This window comes from Coregonus lavaretus, assembly GCF_964263955.1.
Source record: "Coregonus lavaretus genome assembly, chromosome: 34".
NCBI lineage: Eukaryota > Metazoa > Chordata > Actinopteri > Salmoniformes > Salmonidae > Coregonus > Coregonus lavaretus.
This window is the reverse complement of record NC_140021.1, coordinates 9703034-9720685: the sequence shown is the minus strand read 5'-3', so window position 1 is coordinate 9720685 and position 17652 is coordinate 9703034. Positions and strand designations below refer to the sequence as shown.

Sequence of the window (17652 nt, the reverse complement as noted above, 5' to 3'; positions counted from 1 at the left end):
GTCTCTAGGTGTGACCTGTGCTGCCTCTCCTTCCGGACCCATCGCGGCCTTCTGCGGCACAATGCTGGCATCCACAAGCAGCTGCCCACAGACCACGGCGGACGGCCCTTCATCCAGAACAACCCCTCCATCCCCTCTGGCTTCAACGACCTGGCCTTCATCGACTTCTCCTGCTGCAAGTTTCCTCACATCGCCCAGGTCAGAGGAGAAATGATGGACAAAATAATGTTGCTAATGCTCACAATGCTACTGATACTGATACCACACATTATTATGATTATGAAACTGATACTGGTAGTATGTTGGTCATCTATCACACGAGATATCAGTCTACTCTTCCACACTCTAACCCCCTATCTGTCTCTCCAACAGGTATGGTGTGAGACCAACCTCCGCCGGTGCACCAGCAAGTTCCACCGCTTCGTGTGTGAAGCATGCGACAAAGGATTCCCCCTGCACTCGGCCCTGGACCTGCACAAGAAGACCTGCACCATGCATCAGCAGCAGCAGCCGTCACCCACAGGGGGCGCCCAGGAGAAGCCAGCAACCCTGGCCCCTCAGCAGGCCAGCTTCCTGGAGTCCCTGGGTCTGCAGCACATCTCCCAGGTCAAGGTTCAGCCTTCGGCGGATGAGGTCCAGCAAGCCCAGCTGGACAGCATCCGGGTCATCCAAGTGGAGCCTCCGGCCTCCACCCAGCCACAGGAGGCGGATTCTGCGGCTGCGGGTTTCCTCGGCGGCCTGGGCTTGGTGGCGGCCTCGTCCCTGGCCTCGTCCCTGCAGGGCCTGTCCCAGAGGGAAGCCCTCAGCCTGCTCTCCCTGCAGCCCTTACCCACAGGCTTCCTCTTCCACCCGGGCGGTGGTGCTTCGGTCAAGCCTGTGTTTGGCGAGTCTGGCCTGATGGAGCTGGCTGACATCCAGCAGATCCTGAAGGTGACCTCGGCCGCCCCCGGTCAGATGGGCCTCCTGCCGCCCCTGGCCAAGGCTCCCCACTGGGGAGTGTCCGGCCAGGGCCAGGCAGCCGGCTGCAAGCCCATGCCCCCACTGAAGCCAAAGCCCATGGTGGCACCGCGCTCCAGCCTGGCTGCCTCCACGCCTCCGCCGCTCCAGAGCACCCAGCAGGCCTCCTTGGGCTGCATCAGCCCCAGCCTGCCCCCGCCGGCCAGCCAGCTGCTCAAGATGCCCAGAGAATCTTCGTCATCTTCATCGTCGTCGTCATCGTCCTCCTCTTCCTCGGGCAGCCAGGCCTCCCTGGAGAAGATGCAGATGGAGGCGGACTGCATGGGCGACGCCCATGTGCCCAACGACTCGACAGAGCTGCAGATCAAACAAGAGGAGGGCCAGGCGGCCAGGGGGAAGAAGGGGGCAGGGGGTGCCAACCGCGGGGGCGTCAAGGCCTCCTACCCCTGCCGCTTCTGCGACCAGGTGTTTGTTTACTCCGGGGTGCTGCAGGCGCACATGCGCTTCCACCTGGGCATCCTGCCGCACCAGTGCAACATCTGTGACTACGTGGCGCCCGACAAGGCCACCCTTATCCGCCACCTGCGCACACACAGCGGCGAGCGCCCCTACGTCTGCCGCGTCTGCCACTACCCTTTCACCGTCAAGGCCAACTGTGAGCGCCACCTGCGCAAGAAGCACATGAAGAACACGAGGAAAGAGATCGAGAAGAACATCAAGTATGTCTCGTCGACCACCACCCAGGATCCCTTGGAGCAGGCTTCCGCCGGCGACACTGCCTGCCGCTTTTGTGGTGAGGAGCTAAAGACCTACCGGGCTCTCCAGATCCACCTGCGCACCCACAACGGCTGCCAGCGCAAGCCCTTTGAGTGCCGGCGCTGCGGGGCGGCTTTCCTGGCCAAGAGGAACTGCATCCACCACATGCTCAAGCAGCACCCCGAGGTGCAGGAGCGGGAGATCGAGGAGCACATCGCCACCCTTCTCCCCGCCATCACAGCCACCACCTCCAGGGCCAGCCCCAGCAGCCCTCTGGCTCTCAACGGCCTCACGCCCACCCCCACTGCCACCCTGCAGCCGGTCAAGGTGGAGGATCTCAGCATCTACTCCTCCTCTGGTGACTCGGATCAGCCCTTGGACTTCTCCAACAAGAGCCGGGGGGTGGGTGGGACCAGCAGCGGTGCAGGGAGCCTAGCCGGTTCTCCTGGGATCAAACTGGAGACGGTCAGCCCGGCAGCCTACGACTGCTCCATGGAACCTATTGACCTGTCCATCCCCAAGAACCCTAACAAGAGGCTGAAGAGAGACGCCACCACTGTTGACCCGGTGAGCGTGGAGCGCCGAGAGATCAAAAAGGAGCTGCCCTTCCCCAGCTTACTGGACCACCTCGCCTTAGCCCAGGCTCTTCAGCTGGACAAGAGCTATGAGGAGAAGCTGAAGACCGCCCAGTCTGGCTCTTACCAGCTCCCCCCAGTGACCCACTCTACACTGCTCATTAGCACCCCTACTGGCACAGGCCGGGCGCTCCGTCTCAAGCCCCTGCTGCCCAAACCGACCTCTTCTTCCTCCTCCCTGAAAGAGATTCCTCCTCTGGCTTCCATCGCCCAGATCATCTCCTCCGTCTCAACGGCTCCAGACTTGCTCAAGAGGGAGCCCACGCCGGATATAAAGGCTGGCGCCGGCCTCAACGGCCTCCAGACAGAACCGGAGCGTCTAGTTGGGGGCGACAACAGCTCTGAAGCCTCGATGGAAGAGGTCCCCCTAGAAGGATCATCCAGAAAGCGCACTAGGAAGAAGCCAGTGAGCCAGGACAAGACTATGGCACCTGCCCGTGTGCCCATGCCTGAGCAGAACACAGACAGCGGCATGGACCTGGAGTCCAGCGGGGAGTTTGCCAGCGTGGAGAAGATGCTAGCCACCACCGACGCTAACAAGTTCAGCACCTACCTGCGGACGGGGGCGGCGGAGCTTGGAAGGAGGGACGAGGGGAGACAGAGCCCGGGAGAGGAGAAGGAGGAGAAAGAGTCGCCTCCTCAGTCTGTGCCGCCCCAGTCCAAAGGAGGGAAGAAGAATGCCTACTCCAACTCAGTGCAGAAGATGACCTGTCCCTTCTGTCCCCGGGTCTTCCCCTGGGCCAGCTCCCTGCAGAGGCACATGCTCACACACACAGGTAAGCCATAGGGAAACACACACACACACACACACACAGATTGGATAACTCCCTAAATACCTAACACACAGCTCTCATAATAAGTCCTACGTAAATAGCTTGGTTGAAACAATGCAATGATACCTGAAAGATACTGTTCAGTAATGTAGAAAACGTATATCTTATACAACAATTACAAAATGGTTCTTAATTTGACAGGTTTTCTAAAGGTTCTAACTGCTTGCATTTAGCATATTTACAACTTCCTGTGGGTCCACAACATGTCCCTAATACTTCTAATGTGACGTTCAGTCTTCTCTAATGTGCTGTCGGCTACAGGTCAGAAGCCCTTCCCCTGTCCCAAATGTGACGCCTTCTTCTCCACCAAGTCCAACTGTGAGCGCCACCTGCTGCGCAAGCACGGCGTGACCAACCGCTCGCTGCGCCGCAACGGCCAAATGTCCAAGAACAAGGACGGCGACGAGGGTTCACACGACAGTGCTGGTAAGAAACTGTAGTGTAATGTACTGTATTGTACTGTAATGTACTGTAATGTACGGTCTGATCTATAGGTTACCATTCTGTACCTATCTATCCGTAATTTGCCGGTTAATTTTGTGTGTGTGTTCCAGAGAGTTCTGAGAATGAGCAGACTGCAGGGGAGGCTCTGGACCTGAGCAGCATGGACCCCGATCAGAAAAGCTCTGCATCCGAGTCGCCCAGCGCAGACCAAACACCAGACACTGCTGAGCTGCTGCTAGGGGAGATGGAACCGCAACCCAACAACATTGAAAATGACGACAACGACGATTCGCAGAGCAACAAGAGCTTGGACCTCAACTTCGCCAGCAAGCTCATCGACTTCAAGTTCTCTTCGGAAGGCGAGCAGCCCCAGACCTCTCTGGTCGGAGAGAAGGTGGTAGCGGTGGCCGAGCCGGAGAGAGTGACGGACGCCCAGCAGCAGCAGGACCAAGAGCCCCCCAAGTACACCTGCAAGAGCTGCAAGAAAAACTTCCGCTACGCCGCCACCCTGGCTCGCCACGAGAAGGCACACTTGTGTGAGAGTGCACCCCCCGAAGAGGCTTGTGGAACAGAGGAGATTAGGCCCGCCACAGAGGAGCTCCCCAACACTACTACAGCCACCACCTTGGAGGAGGATCAGGAGGAGGGAGAGAAGGATGCTCCGGAAAGCGAGGGAGCGGGCAGCGTGATGGACAGCGGTTCAGAGGAGGAGGAGGAGAAGAAGGAGGAGAGAAGTGACGAGGACGGGGGCTCAGCAGAACCAAAGATTGAAGGAGAGGCGGGTAGAGGGTCGGGGAGCAAGGCAGACAAGAGGAAGAAGATCTGTAACGTGTGCAGCAAACGCTTCTGGTCACTGCAGGATCTGACGAGACACATGCGTTCGCACACAGGTACTAGTTGATACCAGGGGCGCAACTTTGGTTTTAAAAGTGGGGGGGGGGTGGGGCATATATATATATATATATATATATATATATATATATATATATATATATATATATATATATATATATATATATATATATATATATATATATATATATATATATATATATATATATATATATATATATATATATACACACACACACACAGTGGGGAGAACAAGTATTTGATACACTGTCGAATTTGCAGGTTTTCCTACTTACAAAGCATGTACAGTGGGGAGAACAAGTATTTGATACACTGCCGATTTTGCAGGCTTTCCTACTTACAAAGCATGTAGAGGTCTGTCATTTTTATCATAGGTACACTTCAACTGTGAGAGACGGAATCTAATACAAAAATCCAGAAAATCACATTGTATGATTTTTAAGTAATTAATTTGCATTTTATTGCATGACATAAGTATTTGATACATCAGAAAATAACTTAATATTTGGTACAGAAACCTTTGTGTGCAATTACAGAGATCATACGTTTCCTGTAGGTCTTGACCAGGTTTGCACACACTGCAGCAGGGATTTTGGCCCACTCCTCCATACAGACCTTCTCCAGATCCTTCAGGTTTCGGGGCTGTTGCTGGGCAATACGGACTTTCAGCTCCCTTCAAAGATGTTCTATTGGGTTCAGGTCTGGAGACTGGCTAGGCCACTCCAGGACCTTGAGATGCTTCTTACGGAGCCACTCCTTAGTTGCCCTGGCTGTGTGTTTCGAGTCGTTGTCATGCTGGAAGACCCAGCCACGACCCATCTTCAATGCTCTTACTGAGGGAAGGAGGTTGTTGGCCAAGATCTCGCGATACATGGCCCCATCCAGCCTCCCCTCAATACGGTGCAGTCGTCCTGTCCCCTTTGCAGAAAAGCATCCCCAAAGAATGATGTTTCCACCTCCATGCTTCACGGTTGGGATGGTGTTCTTGGGGTTGTACTCATCCTTCTTCTTCCTCCAAACACGGCGAGTGGAGTTTAGACCAAAAAGCTCTATTTTTGTCTCATCAGACCACATGACCTTCTCCCATTCCTCCTCTGGATCATCCAGATGGTCATTGGCAAACTTCAGACGGGCCTGGACATGCGCTGGCTTGAGCAGGGGGACCTTGCGTGCGCTGCAGGATTTTAATCCATGACGGCGTAGTGTGTTACTAATGGTTTTCTTTGAGACTGTGGTCCCAGCTCTCTTCAGGTCATTGACCAGGTCCTGCCGTGTAATTCTGGGCTGATCCCTCACCTTCCTCATGATCATTGATGCCCCACGAGGTGAGATCTTGCATGGAGCCCCAGACCGAGGGTGATTGACCGTCATCTTGGAGTTCTTCCATTTTCTAATAATTGCGCCAACAGTTGTTGCCTTCTCACCAAGCTGCTTGCCTATTGTCCTGTAGCCCATCCCAGCCTTGTGCAGGTCTACAATTTTATCCCTGCTGTCCTTACACAGCTCTCTGGTCTTGGCCATTGTGGAGATGTTGGAGTCTGTTTGATTGAGTGTGTGGACAGGTGTCTTTTATACAGGTAATGAGTTCAAACAGGTGCAGTTAATACAGGTAATGAGTGGAGAACAGGAGGGCTTCTTAAAGAAAAACTAACAGGTCTGTGAGAGCCGGAATTCTTACTGGTTGGTAGGTGATCAAATACTTATGTCATGCAATAAAATGCAAATTAATTACTTAAAAATCATACAATGTGATTTTCTGGATTTTTGTTTTAGATTCCGTCCCTCACAGTTGAAGTGTACCTATAATAAAAATTACAGACCTCTACATGCTTTGTAAGTAGGAAAACCTGCAAAATCGGCAGTGTATCAAATACTTGTTCTCCCCACTGTGTGTGTGTATATATATATATATATATATATATATATATATATATATATATATATATATATATATATATATATATATATATATATATATAGTTTTTTTTTATATATACAGTACCAGTCAAAAGTTTGAACACACCTACTCATTCAAGGGTTTTTCTTTATTTTTACTTATTTTTTTACATTGTGGATTAATAGTGAAGACATCAAAACTATGAAATAACACATATGGAATCATGTAGTAACCAAAAATGTGTTAAACAAATCTAAATATATTGCCTTGATGACAGCTTTGCACACTCTTGGCATTCTCTCAGCCAGCTTCATCTGGAATGCTTTTCCAACAGTCTTGAAGGAGAACCCACATATGCTGAGCACTTGTTGGCTGCTTATCCTTCACTCTGCAGTAAAACTCATCCCAAACCATCTCAATTGGGTTGAGGTCGGGGGATTGTGGAGACCAGGTCATCTGATGCAGCACTCCATCACTCTCCTTCTTGGTCAAATAGCCCTTACACAGCCTGGAGGTGTGTTGGGTCATTGTCCTGTTGGAAAAACAAATGATTGTCCCACTAAGCCCAAACCAGATGGGATGGCGTATCACTGCAGAATGCTGTGTGCATTGAATTCTAAATAAATCACAGACTGTCACCAGCAAAGCACCCTCACACCATCACACCTCCTCCTCCATGCTTCACTGTGGGAACTACACATGCGGAGATCATTCGTTCACCTACACTGCGTCTCACAAAGACAATGTAGAAAATAGTTTTGAATAAATAAAAACTTGAATGAGTAGGTGTGTCCAAAGCTTTGACTGTGTATATGTAGAGATATATACAGTGGGGGAAAAAAGTATTTAGTCAGCCACCAATTGTACAAGTTCTCCCAGTTAAAAAGATGAGAGAGGCCTGTAATTTTCATCATAGGTACACGTCAACTATGACAGACAAATTTAGAAAAAAAAATCCAGAAAATCACATTGTAGGATTTTTAATGAATTTATTTGCAAATTATGGTGGAAAATAAGTATTTGGTCACCTACAAACAAGCAAGATTTCTGGCTCTCACCAGACCTGTAACTTCTTCTTTAAGAGGCTCCTCTGTCCTCCACTCGTTACCTGTATTAATGGCACCTGTTTGAACTTGTTATCAGTATAAAAGACACCTGTCCACAACCTCAAACAGTCACACTCCAAACTCCACTATGGCCAAGACCAAAGAGCTGTCAAAGGACCCCAGAAACAAAATTGTAGACCTGCACCAGGCTGGGAAGACTGAATCTGCAATAGGTAAGCAGCTTGGTTTGAAGAAATCAACTGTGGGAGCAATTATTAGGAAATGGAAGACATACAAGACCACTGATAATCTCCCTCGATCTGGGGCTCCACGCAAGATCTCACCCCGTGGGGTCAAAATGATCACAAGAACGGTGAGCAAAAATCCCAGAACCACACGGGGGGACCTAGTGAATGCAGAGAGCTGGGACCCAAGTAACAAAGCCGACCATCAGTAACACACTACGCCGCCAGGGACTCAAATCCTGCAGTGCGAGACGTGTCCCCCTGCTTAAGCCAGTACATGTCCAGGCCCGTCTGAAGTTTGCTAGAGTGCATTTGGATGATCCAGAAGAGGATTGGGAGAATGTCATATGGTCAGATGAAACCAAAATAGAACTTTTTGGTAAAAACTCAACTCGTCGTGTTTGGAGGACAAAGAATGCTGAGTTGCATCCAAAGAACACCATACCTACTGTGAAGCATGGGGGTGGAAACATCATGCTTTGGGGCTGTTTTTCTGCAAAGGAACCAGGACGACTGATCCGTGTAAAGGAAAGAATGAATGGGGCCATGTATCGTGAGATTTTGAGTGAAAACCTCCTTCCATCGGCAAGGGCATTGAAGATGAAACGTGGCTGGGTCTTTCAGCATGACAATGATCCCAAACACACCGCCTGGGCAACGAAGGAGTGGCTTCGTAAGAAGCATTTCAAGGTCCTGGAGTGACCTAGCCAGTCTCCAGATCTCAACCCCATAGAAAATCTTTGGAGGGAGTTGAAAGTCCGTGTTGCCCAGCGACAGCCCCAAAACATCACTGCTATAGAGGAGATCTGCATGGAGGAATGGGCCAAAATACCATCAACAGTGTGTTGAAAACCTTGTGAAGACTTACAGAAAACGTTTGACCTGTGTCATTGCCAACAAAGGGTATATAACAAAGTATTGAGAAACTTTAGTTATTGACCAAATACTTATTTTCCACCATAATTTGCAAATTAATTCATTAAAAATCCTACAATGTGATTTTCTGGATTTCTTTTCCTAATTTTGTCTGTCATAGTTGACGTGTACCTATGATGAAAATTACAGGCCTCTCTCATCTTTTTAAGTGGGAGAACTTGCACAATTGGTGGCTGACTAAATACTTTTTTCCCCCACTGTATATAGATATATATATACTGCTCAAAAAATAAAGGGAACACTTAAACAACACAATGTAACTCCAAGTCAATCACACTTCTGTGAAATCAAACTGTACACTTAGGAAGCAACACTGATTGACAATACATTTCACATGCTGTTGTGCAAATGGAATAGACAACAGGTGGAAATTATAGGCAATTAGCAAGACACCCCCAATAAAGGACTGGTTTTGCAGGTGGTGACCACAGACCACTTCTCAGTTCCTATGCTTCCTGGCTGATGTTTTGGTCACTTTTGAATGCTGGCGGTGCTTTCACTCTAGTGGTAGCATGAGACGGAGTCTACAACCCACACAAGTGGCTCAGGTAGTGCAGCTCATCCAGGATGGCACATTTTTTATTTTTTTATTTCACCTTTATTTAACCAGGTAAGCCAGTTGAGAACAGGTTCTCATTTACAACTGCGACCTGGCCAAGATAAAGCAAAGTAGTGCAATAAAAACAACAGAGTTACATATGGGGTAAAAAAAACATAAAGTCAGAAATACAACAGAAAATATATATACAGTGTGTGCAAATGTAGCAAGTTATGGAGGTAAGGCAATAAATAGGCTATAGTGCAGAATAATTACAATAGTATTAACACTGGAATGCTAGATGTGCAAGAGATTATGTGCAAATAGAGATACTGGGGTGCAAAAGAGCAAAATAAATAACAATATAGGGATGAGGTAGTTGGGTGGGCTAATTTCGGATGGGCTGTGTACAGGTGCAGTGATCGGTAAGGTGCTCTGACAACTGATGCTTAAAGTTATTGAGGGAGATAAGAGTCTCCAGCTTCAGAGATTTTTGCAATTCGTTCCAGTCATTGGCAGCAGAGAACTGGAAGGAATGGCGGCCAAAGGAGGTGTTGGCTTTGGGAATGACCAGTGAGATATACCTGCTGGAGCGCAGACTACGGGTGGGTGCTGCTATGGTGACCAATGAGCTAAGATAAGGCGGGGATTTACCTAGCAGTGATTTATAGATGGCCTGGAGCCAGTGGGTTTGACGACGAACATGTAGTGAGGACCAGCCAACAAGAGCGTACAGGTCACAGTGGTGGGTAGTGTATGGGGCTTTGGAGACAAAACGGATGGCACTGTGATAGACTACATCCAATTTGCTGAGTAGAGTGTTGGAGGCTATTTTGTAAATTACATCGCCGAAGTCAAGGATCGGTAGGATAGTCAGTTTTACGAGGGCATGTTTGGCAGCATGAGTGAAGGAGGCTTTATTGCGAAATAGGAAGCCGATTCTAGATTTAACTTTGGATTGGAGATTCTTTATGTGAGTCTGGAAGTTGAGTTTACAGTCTAACCAGACACCTAGGTATTTGTAGTTGTCCACATACTCTAGGTCAGACCCGTCGAGAGTGGTGATTCTAGTCGGGTGGGCGGGTGCCAGCAGCGTTCGATTGAAAAGCATGCATTTAGTTTTACTAGTGTTTAAGAGCAGTTGGAGGCTACTGAAGGATTGTTGTATGGCATTGAAGCTCGTTTGGAGGTTTGTTAACACAGTGTCCAATGAAGGGCCAGATGTATACAAAATGGTGTCGTCTGCGTAGAGGTGGATCTGAGAGTCACCAGCAGCAAGAGCGACATCATTGATATACACGATTGATATACATCAATGCGAGCTGTGGCAAGAAGGTTTGCTGTGTCTGTCAGCGTAGTGTCCAGAGCATGGAGGCGCTACCAGGAGACAGGCCAGTACATCAGGAGACGTGGAGGAGGCCGTAGGAGGGCAACAACCCAGCAGCAGGACCGCTACCTCCGCCTTTGTGCAAGGAGGAGCAGGAGGAGCACTGCCAGAGCCCTGCAAAATGACCCCCAGCAGGCCACAAATGTGCATGTGTCTGCTCAAATGGTCAGAAACAGACTCCATGAGGGTGGTATGAGGGCCCGACGTCCACAGGTGGGGGTTGTGCTTACAGCCCAACACCGTGCAGGACGTTTGGCATTTGCCAGAGAACACCAAGATTGGCAAATTCGCCACTGGCGCCCTGTGCTCTTCACAGATGAAAACAGGTTCACACTGAGCACATGTGACAGATGTGACAGAGTCTAGAGACGCCGTGGAGAACGTTCTGCTGCCTGCAACATCCTCCAGCATGACCGGTTTGGCGGTGGGTCAGTCATGGTGTGGGGTGGCATTTCTTTGGGGGGCCGCACAGCCTCCATGTGCTCGCCAGAGGTAGCCTGACTGCCATTAGGTACCGAGATGAGATCCTCAGACCCCTTGTGAGACCATATGCTGGTGCGGTTGGCCCTGGGTTCCTCCTAATGCAAGACAATGCTAGACCTCATGTGGCTGGAGTGTGTCAGCAGTTCCTGCAAGAGGAAGGCATTGATGCTATGGACTGGCCCGCCCGTTCCCCAGACCTGAATCCAATTGAGCGCATCTGGGACATCATGTCTCGCTCCATCCACCAACGCCACATTGCACCACAGACTGTCCAGGAGTTGGCGGATGCTTTAGTCCAGGTCTGAGAGGAGATCCCTCAGGAGACCATCTGCCACCTTATCAGGAGCATGCCCAGGCGTTGTAGGGAGGTCATACAGGCACGTGGAGGCCACACACACTACTGAGCCTCATTTTGACTTGTTGTAAGGACATTACATCAAAGTTGGATCAGCCTGTAGTGTGGTTTTCCACTTTAATTTTGAGGGTGACTCCAAATCCAGACCTCCATGGGTTGATAAATTTGATTTCCATTGATAATTTTTGTGTGATTTTGTTGTCAGCACATTCAACTATGTAAAGAAAAAAGTATTTAATAAGATTATTTCATTCATTCAGATCTAGGATGTGTTATTTTAGTGTTCCCTTTATTTTTTTGAGCAGTATATATATTTTTTTTTATCCGGTCGGATAGGCACTCCAAACAGCCTACCCGACCGCTCGGAGGCGTCTGCATGGTCCTAAAGCACACTGTTGCATCGTTTTTGCATCACATTCCAATTATAAAACTGGGGGACAAAAATGTAATTTCAGAATGTGGGGGGGACATGTCCCTCCTCCCATCCCCAGTGAAAGTTGCGCCCCTGGTTGATACTATCAGCTATTTCTTTATGCATTTATTGTTGTAGCTTTACCTTCTTTAAAGATATGTTTTACCTGTCCCTGTTCTGGTGTAAATAATGATGTACATGTTTGTGTTTTTCTTCAGGTGAGAGGCCCTACAAGTGCCAGACGTGCGAGCGCACCTTCACCCTGAAGCACAGCCTGGTGAGGCACCAGCGGATCCACCTGAAGCCACGGGGTAGCGAGGGGGCAGAAGAAGCTGATGCCAACGGGGCAGAGGCCCCGGCCGGAGACTCAGCTAGTGAGGAGGGAGAGTGCACCCCCACCAGCACCTGCCCCCCTTCAGAGAACGAGAGCGAAAGCACCGGAGGGGCCAGGGAGGAGGGAGGCGAGGGAACTGAGAAAGAGGCCCCTCTGCCGGGCCCCATATTCCAGGCCCAGTCCCTGTCCACCACTGAACCAGCCCAGTCAGAGTCCGCTACAGAGGCCATTGCTGAGCCGCTCGTTGAGCCAGTCACGGAAGCAGACTCGGAACCGGCCTCGGAACCAGTCTCTGAATCCGTTCCTGACCCATCTGTAGAACAATCCTCAGACGGCCCCTCTGAAACAGCTGTAGAACTAGACGCTGAGGTATCAGCCTCTGAAATGGCTAGAGAAACAGATGACAATGCAGCCACTCAACCGCCAACAGAAACCCCCAAAGAATCTTCCACAGAGTCCCCAGCCCCACAGCCCACTACCCCAGAGAAAGACCCCGATGGCCCCTCGGAAGGCTTCATCCAAGGCCTACTGGAGATCCACACCAAGCCTTCCCTGGAGCACATCCTACCCGCTGGCGAAGCTCCCTTGGTGGGCGTTGAGTGAGGGAGGCTCCCTCCTCCCTACCCCAGTCTCTGGTTCTCTTTATGCAGTGGACCACTGTATGTGCCGCAGTGCCATAAGATAGAAGTACTCCTAAAAAATGCAAGACGATGAAATCAAGAAGAAACACCTTGTTTCTAAGTGCCTTACTACTTCTATTTTGTTTGTTTTTTTGCTATATCTTTATCTACATTTATCTATGGAGGATCTAATTTTTTATAGCGTTTTATGATGATTACATAATTGTTTTTGGATTCTATGAGATGAACGTTGAATAAGCAATAAATTAAATCAAATTTAACATGACCGATTTATATTAAATGATCAAGTGTGTGACAGAAAAAAAGAACAGTTATTGTATATTTAAACCACAGTCGTACCTTAAAAACAATGCTGAGACTGAGAAAAGACTGAGTAAGTTCACAAGCAGTGGGGATAAAGTCACTTATGTAACTGGAAACACAGCTATAGCAGATACCTGTCACAAAGGTGTCCTGAAAAAAGACTGTTGTTCTCTCCCCTTCATCTTGATTTACTATCTCTCTCATGATCCCTTATCCCTGATAACCAACATCTACAGTCTCTCTGGTTGTATTGAGAATACATGAATGAACTGTGACATAATTTGGTGTTAGGAGACAGGCAAATCAAAGAAAACAGACTTGACAATGGATAGCGTACCATATCTGAGATCTCTGCTTTTGCGTTTTGTTTTAACATGCCCCCTTCCCCTAGGCTCTCTTTATTTGCCATAGATGATATGGGCAATATTTGCCTGAATATTTTTTTTTTGTTTGTTTTCAGAATCATTCTCATTTAATTTCATATGTGTTGACCATGTTGCATGTGGGAGTATTGTGTGGTTGTGTGTGTGTTATTCGTTCAGGAGAGGTTGGGGTATATAAGGTGTTTGCGGAAATGTACTATTCCAGAACAAAAGGGCTTGATATGTGTACCCCCCCATCTCTCACAGTCACCTTCTAGCGTTCTGTACTGTCTGTACTACCACCAGTGTGTCTGGCTTGTGTTGTGTCCACCTCCCCCTTAGTGGCAACTCATTTCCTTGCGGCTACTTTAGATGTCTTCCAAAACCAACCGTCACTGTGTTCTTAGAGCCCTACCTGTGGTTCTGCTAGGTTATTTGGATGCAGAACTCACCTCGTGCTCTAGGTGGAACACCACTCAGTTTTTTGTCGGTTTTGTCTACTTGAACTTTTGTAGCCCTGCTGCCTCCCTTCAGGCAGCCTCCTAACACCACCCCACTCACCCCTCCTACCACCACCCCACTCACCCCTTTTCACCACCCCACTCACCCCTCCTTCCACCACCCCACTCACCCCTCCTTCCACCACCCCACTCACCCCTCCTTCCACCACCCCACTCACCCCTCCTTCCACCACCCCACTCACCCCTCCTTTCACCACCCCACTCACCCCTCCTTTCACCACCTCACTCGCCCCTCCTTCCACCACCCCACTCACCCCTCCTTCCACCACCCCACTCACCCCTCCTTCCACCACCTCACTCGCCCCTCCTTCCACCACCCCACTCACCCCTCCTTCCACCACCCCACTCACCCCTCCTTCCACCACCCCACTCACCCCTCCTACCACCACCCCACTCACCCCTCCTTCCACCACCTCACTCGCCCCTCCTTCCACCACCCCACTCGCCCCTCCTTCCACCCCCCAGCCCAGAGCATCTTTCCGAGGTGGGACTCAAATGTCAATCATGTCACCTTGCCGGGTTGAAGTTTATCTAAAAGTATTTCCTTTTTTTCCTGTGTTTTTTCTTCTTTCTTCTCTTTTTATATTTTTAAAAAACCTCAGAAGCAAACAAATCAAACCTCATGGCGCAGTAAGACGCAGGCAGCATCGGCTGGCTGGAGGCTGACGGACCGAGAGCAGAGAGCGCTGGACTAGTCAGCCGCCGCCAGACAACTGCCCATATGGCACTAACAAAATACAAACAAACCTACTACGGCAATCAGAGAGAGAATGAACTGAAGTGAATTTCTGAGCTGTGTTTGGAACTTGAACGTAACACAGAGTATTAAGTGGAGGGGAAAGGAGGGGGTGATGCGCATTGACAGGTGGCGAGGCTAGTACTCCATGCAGAAAGAAGTCTGCCCTCTAGTGGCCGTACCCCAGTATCGCCCCCATCCCAACCCTGCTCTCAGGCACAGGGAAAGTATTGTCAAAATAGAATGCTAAATGCAATTGTTTTCTAAAAAAAACACTGTGTTAAGGGACTCACTCAACTTATCTCATTTGTACCTTTGACCCTGTGTGGGTGTATGATTATGAGTCCCATAAGAATGCACATGGACTGTTTTTATTGTATTTATTTGGAAATCCGGTGAGGGGTGAATAGATGTGACTTGAGGAGAAGCCATGTATTATTACCACATTGATGCTGCAGAGAATAACGGATTGAAATCCACAAAATGGTCGCCCAGCATCGGCCCGGGACTTCTATTAGCAATAATCACTATTGATTCGAAAGCTTTATGTAGACCTTTGTATGTGTTTATAGACTGTGCGTGTCTATTTTTGTTTTGTTTATTATTTTTAGTTTGGCTAAGATTTTTTGTTTTGTTCTCAGATATATAAATACGTATAAAACTGTGAAATTCATTGTGTTTCAGATAATGGGTGAGTTTTAGGCTTGTTTTTCATGTAACCCTAATTTGTTCGATTATGGATGATTTCTTTTTTTCTCTCCATCTTGCTCTCAGGGTCTTTATAAAATGCATATTCAATACTTCTAAGTCGCTTTGGATAAAAGCGTCTGCTAAATGGCATATTATTATTATTATTATTATTACTTCATTTTCCTGAGTTGCAAGAAGTTCTTACAAGTAATGAATTTTTTTTACGATTAAAACTCAATCACTACATTTAGCACTTGACTGTGAACTCAAATCAGCAGAACAGAGAAAATGAGCTTGTGCTCAAATCCTCGTGGTTGAGAGTGTGCTGTCAGCAGCATTCTTTTTTAATAGTATACCCATAAACAATGTTTTTCTTTCTTTTTTTTGTCTGATTTTGATTGATTATACATTTTTACCCCCTCCCTCACCGTATCAACCTCTCTCGTTTGACGAGGATTTAAATCGTGACTCTGTAAAGACCAATGAAAGTGGCTGTGTCACTGTCTGACGTTCTGACCCTTTGTTGAAGGGAACTTTGTGTCAATGCTACGGCCACACCAGAACTCACCCCATAAATGGACTTTGATCAGAACCTTTAACGTTAGCTACACTGCTCCCCTCCCTCCTGGTATTACAGTGCTTCAGAATCAGAAATGTAAGCTGTTCTGTGTCGAAAAAATTTAAGCAATAAAGATATATTAAGGAAAGGTGTGAATCAAACTGGCCTGGTGGTGTCTTTTATTGTCTGGCACAAACCTGCATTGATCACCTGTACTATGAATTCTGTTTTACACTATGTATGGCCCTGTACACACTCACACTCTACAACACATTAGACACAACAGTTGTGATACAACAGTTTGTCTTTACAAAAATGTTTTCAGAGCTGTTTTGGAGACACACAATGATTGTGTAAAGTTTTTGTGCAGACAAACCCTTGGTTGTATCGCAAAAATATCTGTTGAATCACAACCATTGAGTCCAATATGTGTACATCAGTTGTGCAATCTGAGCGTGGAAGTGGCCTCAAGGTTCTGGAAAGTGTGAACAATGTGAAAAGAAAATATCCAAGCCAGCATATTACGGTTCCGGTCAACCCTATCCTATACACTGTGAATCAATCAAGTAAGTGAATGAATGTAGGGTGCAAAGTGAACGTACTCAGTCAGCATTCGCCCATGCCCAAGTGGTTCCCATTTATTTTAATTTTTTTACTGTATAGGGTCGTTCCATGAAATGAGTCCCTTTTTGGTAGTGTAACTTGGTTAATTTAATAAAAAACACGTTTTCCCATCTCAATGGGTGAAATTAAAGAAATGACTATAGTAAGTGCCAAATAATGATCTTAAATCAGCCATACATCCCCTTGTGAGCGGGGAATGGAAGCTTGTTGTGTGCAAACAGGGAGGGACAATTGATTCCCACAGGGGGCCAGTATGAAAATGTATGCACTCACTAACTGTAAGTCGCTCTGGATAAGAGTGTCTGCTAAATGACTTAAATGTAAATGTAAGCTTCATCAAAAAATTTGAATTATTAAAACTTTCTAGCCTGTCTATCAATGGGTAACTGGGTGGACGATTTTATCTTAAATCAGCTATACATCCCCTTGTGACAGGAGGAATAGAAGCTTGTTGTGTGCAAACAGGGAGGAGCAATTGAATGCAAGTTTCCCCCCAAAAATGTAATTGTAAGAACTTTCTAGCCTGTCTATCTATGGGTTACAGGGTTGACAACGTGTTATGCTCAACCCACTCAGTTTCCCACCACAAAACACCAGAAAATGGCCAAAAGGAGTAGAACCAGCTCACCTGCTATTACACTATGATTTGACTATTAGATGTTTAATGTTTATTTTGAATAAGGAATAGTTACACCATATTAAAATGAGAGTTCAGTTCATGTAACAGGGTTGACCTTAAAATGAGGGCCAGGTTGTTTTTTTTAACCTTAAAATGAATGACTAATCACATGAAAAAAAAACTGGGGCTTTACAATGATGGTGAAAACTTAAGACATTTTGGGGCTAAAATCTTCAGAGAAGTCATAGAGTGCACAGAGGGACATGTCAAAATGCGGCATTTTGGCACTTTAGCAAGTCTTTATTCATATTAAAAATCAGATTTATAGAATTTCCCATGTGGTCTATATTAAAGTTCACTTCATTTAATATATCAGGCACAATTTCTACTTAACCTATCAAAGGCATGTAAAAGGGACTCATTTCGTGGAACGACCCTCTAACCTGAAGCTTTGGGGCGATTTCTT

General features: G+C 47.6%; 1 protein-coding gene and 1 long non-coding RNA gene across 3 annotated transcripts in view; one reads left to right on the top strand and one right to left on the bottom strand.

Annotated features, from left to right (window-relative positions):
* The window catches only part of LOC311109421 (ras-responsive element-binding protein 1-like), a 63383-nt gene extending 50643 nt beyond the window's left edge, over positions 1 to 12740 (top strand). Inside the window, exons 8-12 of one of the 2 annotated variants that reach the window (XM_084152303.1) lie at positions 9 to 198; positions 373 to 3124; positions 3443 to 3607; positions 3736 to 4515; positions 12016 to 12740. In XM_084152303.1, coding sequence (XP_084008429.1) covers positions 9 to 198; positions 373 to 3124; positions 3443 to 3607; positions 3736 to 4515; positions 12016 to 12734 — 4606 coding nt within the window. In that variant the 3' untranslated portion in view covers positions 12735 to 12740. Of the gene's footprint in view, positions 1 to 8; positions 199 to 372; positions 3125 to 3415; positions 3608 to 3735; positions 4516 to 12015 lie in introns of both variants that reach the window. The other variant, XM_084152302.1, reaches the window with a different exon arrangement.
* Positions 12741 to 13059: 319 nt separating this feature from the next.
* Positions 13060 to 16098, bottom strand: LOC311109422. Its single transcript, XR_014610596.1, has 3 exons — positions 15559 to 16098; positions 14300 to 15497; positions 13060 to 14251 (listed from the first exon to the last, which is right to left on the bottom strand). It is a non-coding gene; the product is annotated as an uncharacterized lncRNA (long non-coding RNA).
* Between the last annotated feature and the right edge of the window lie 1554 nt (positions 16099 to 17652).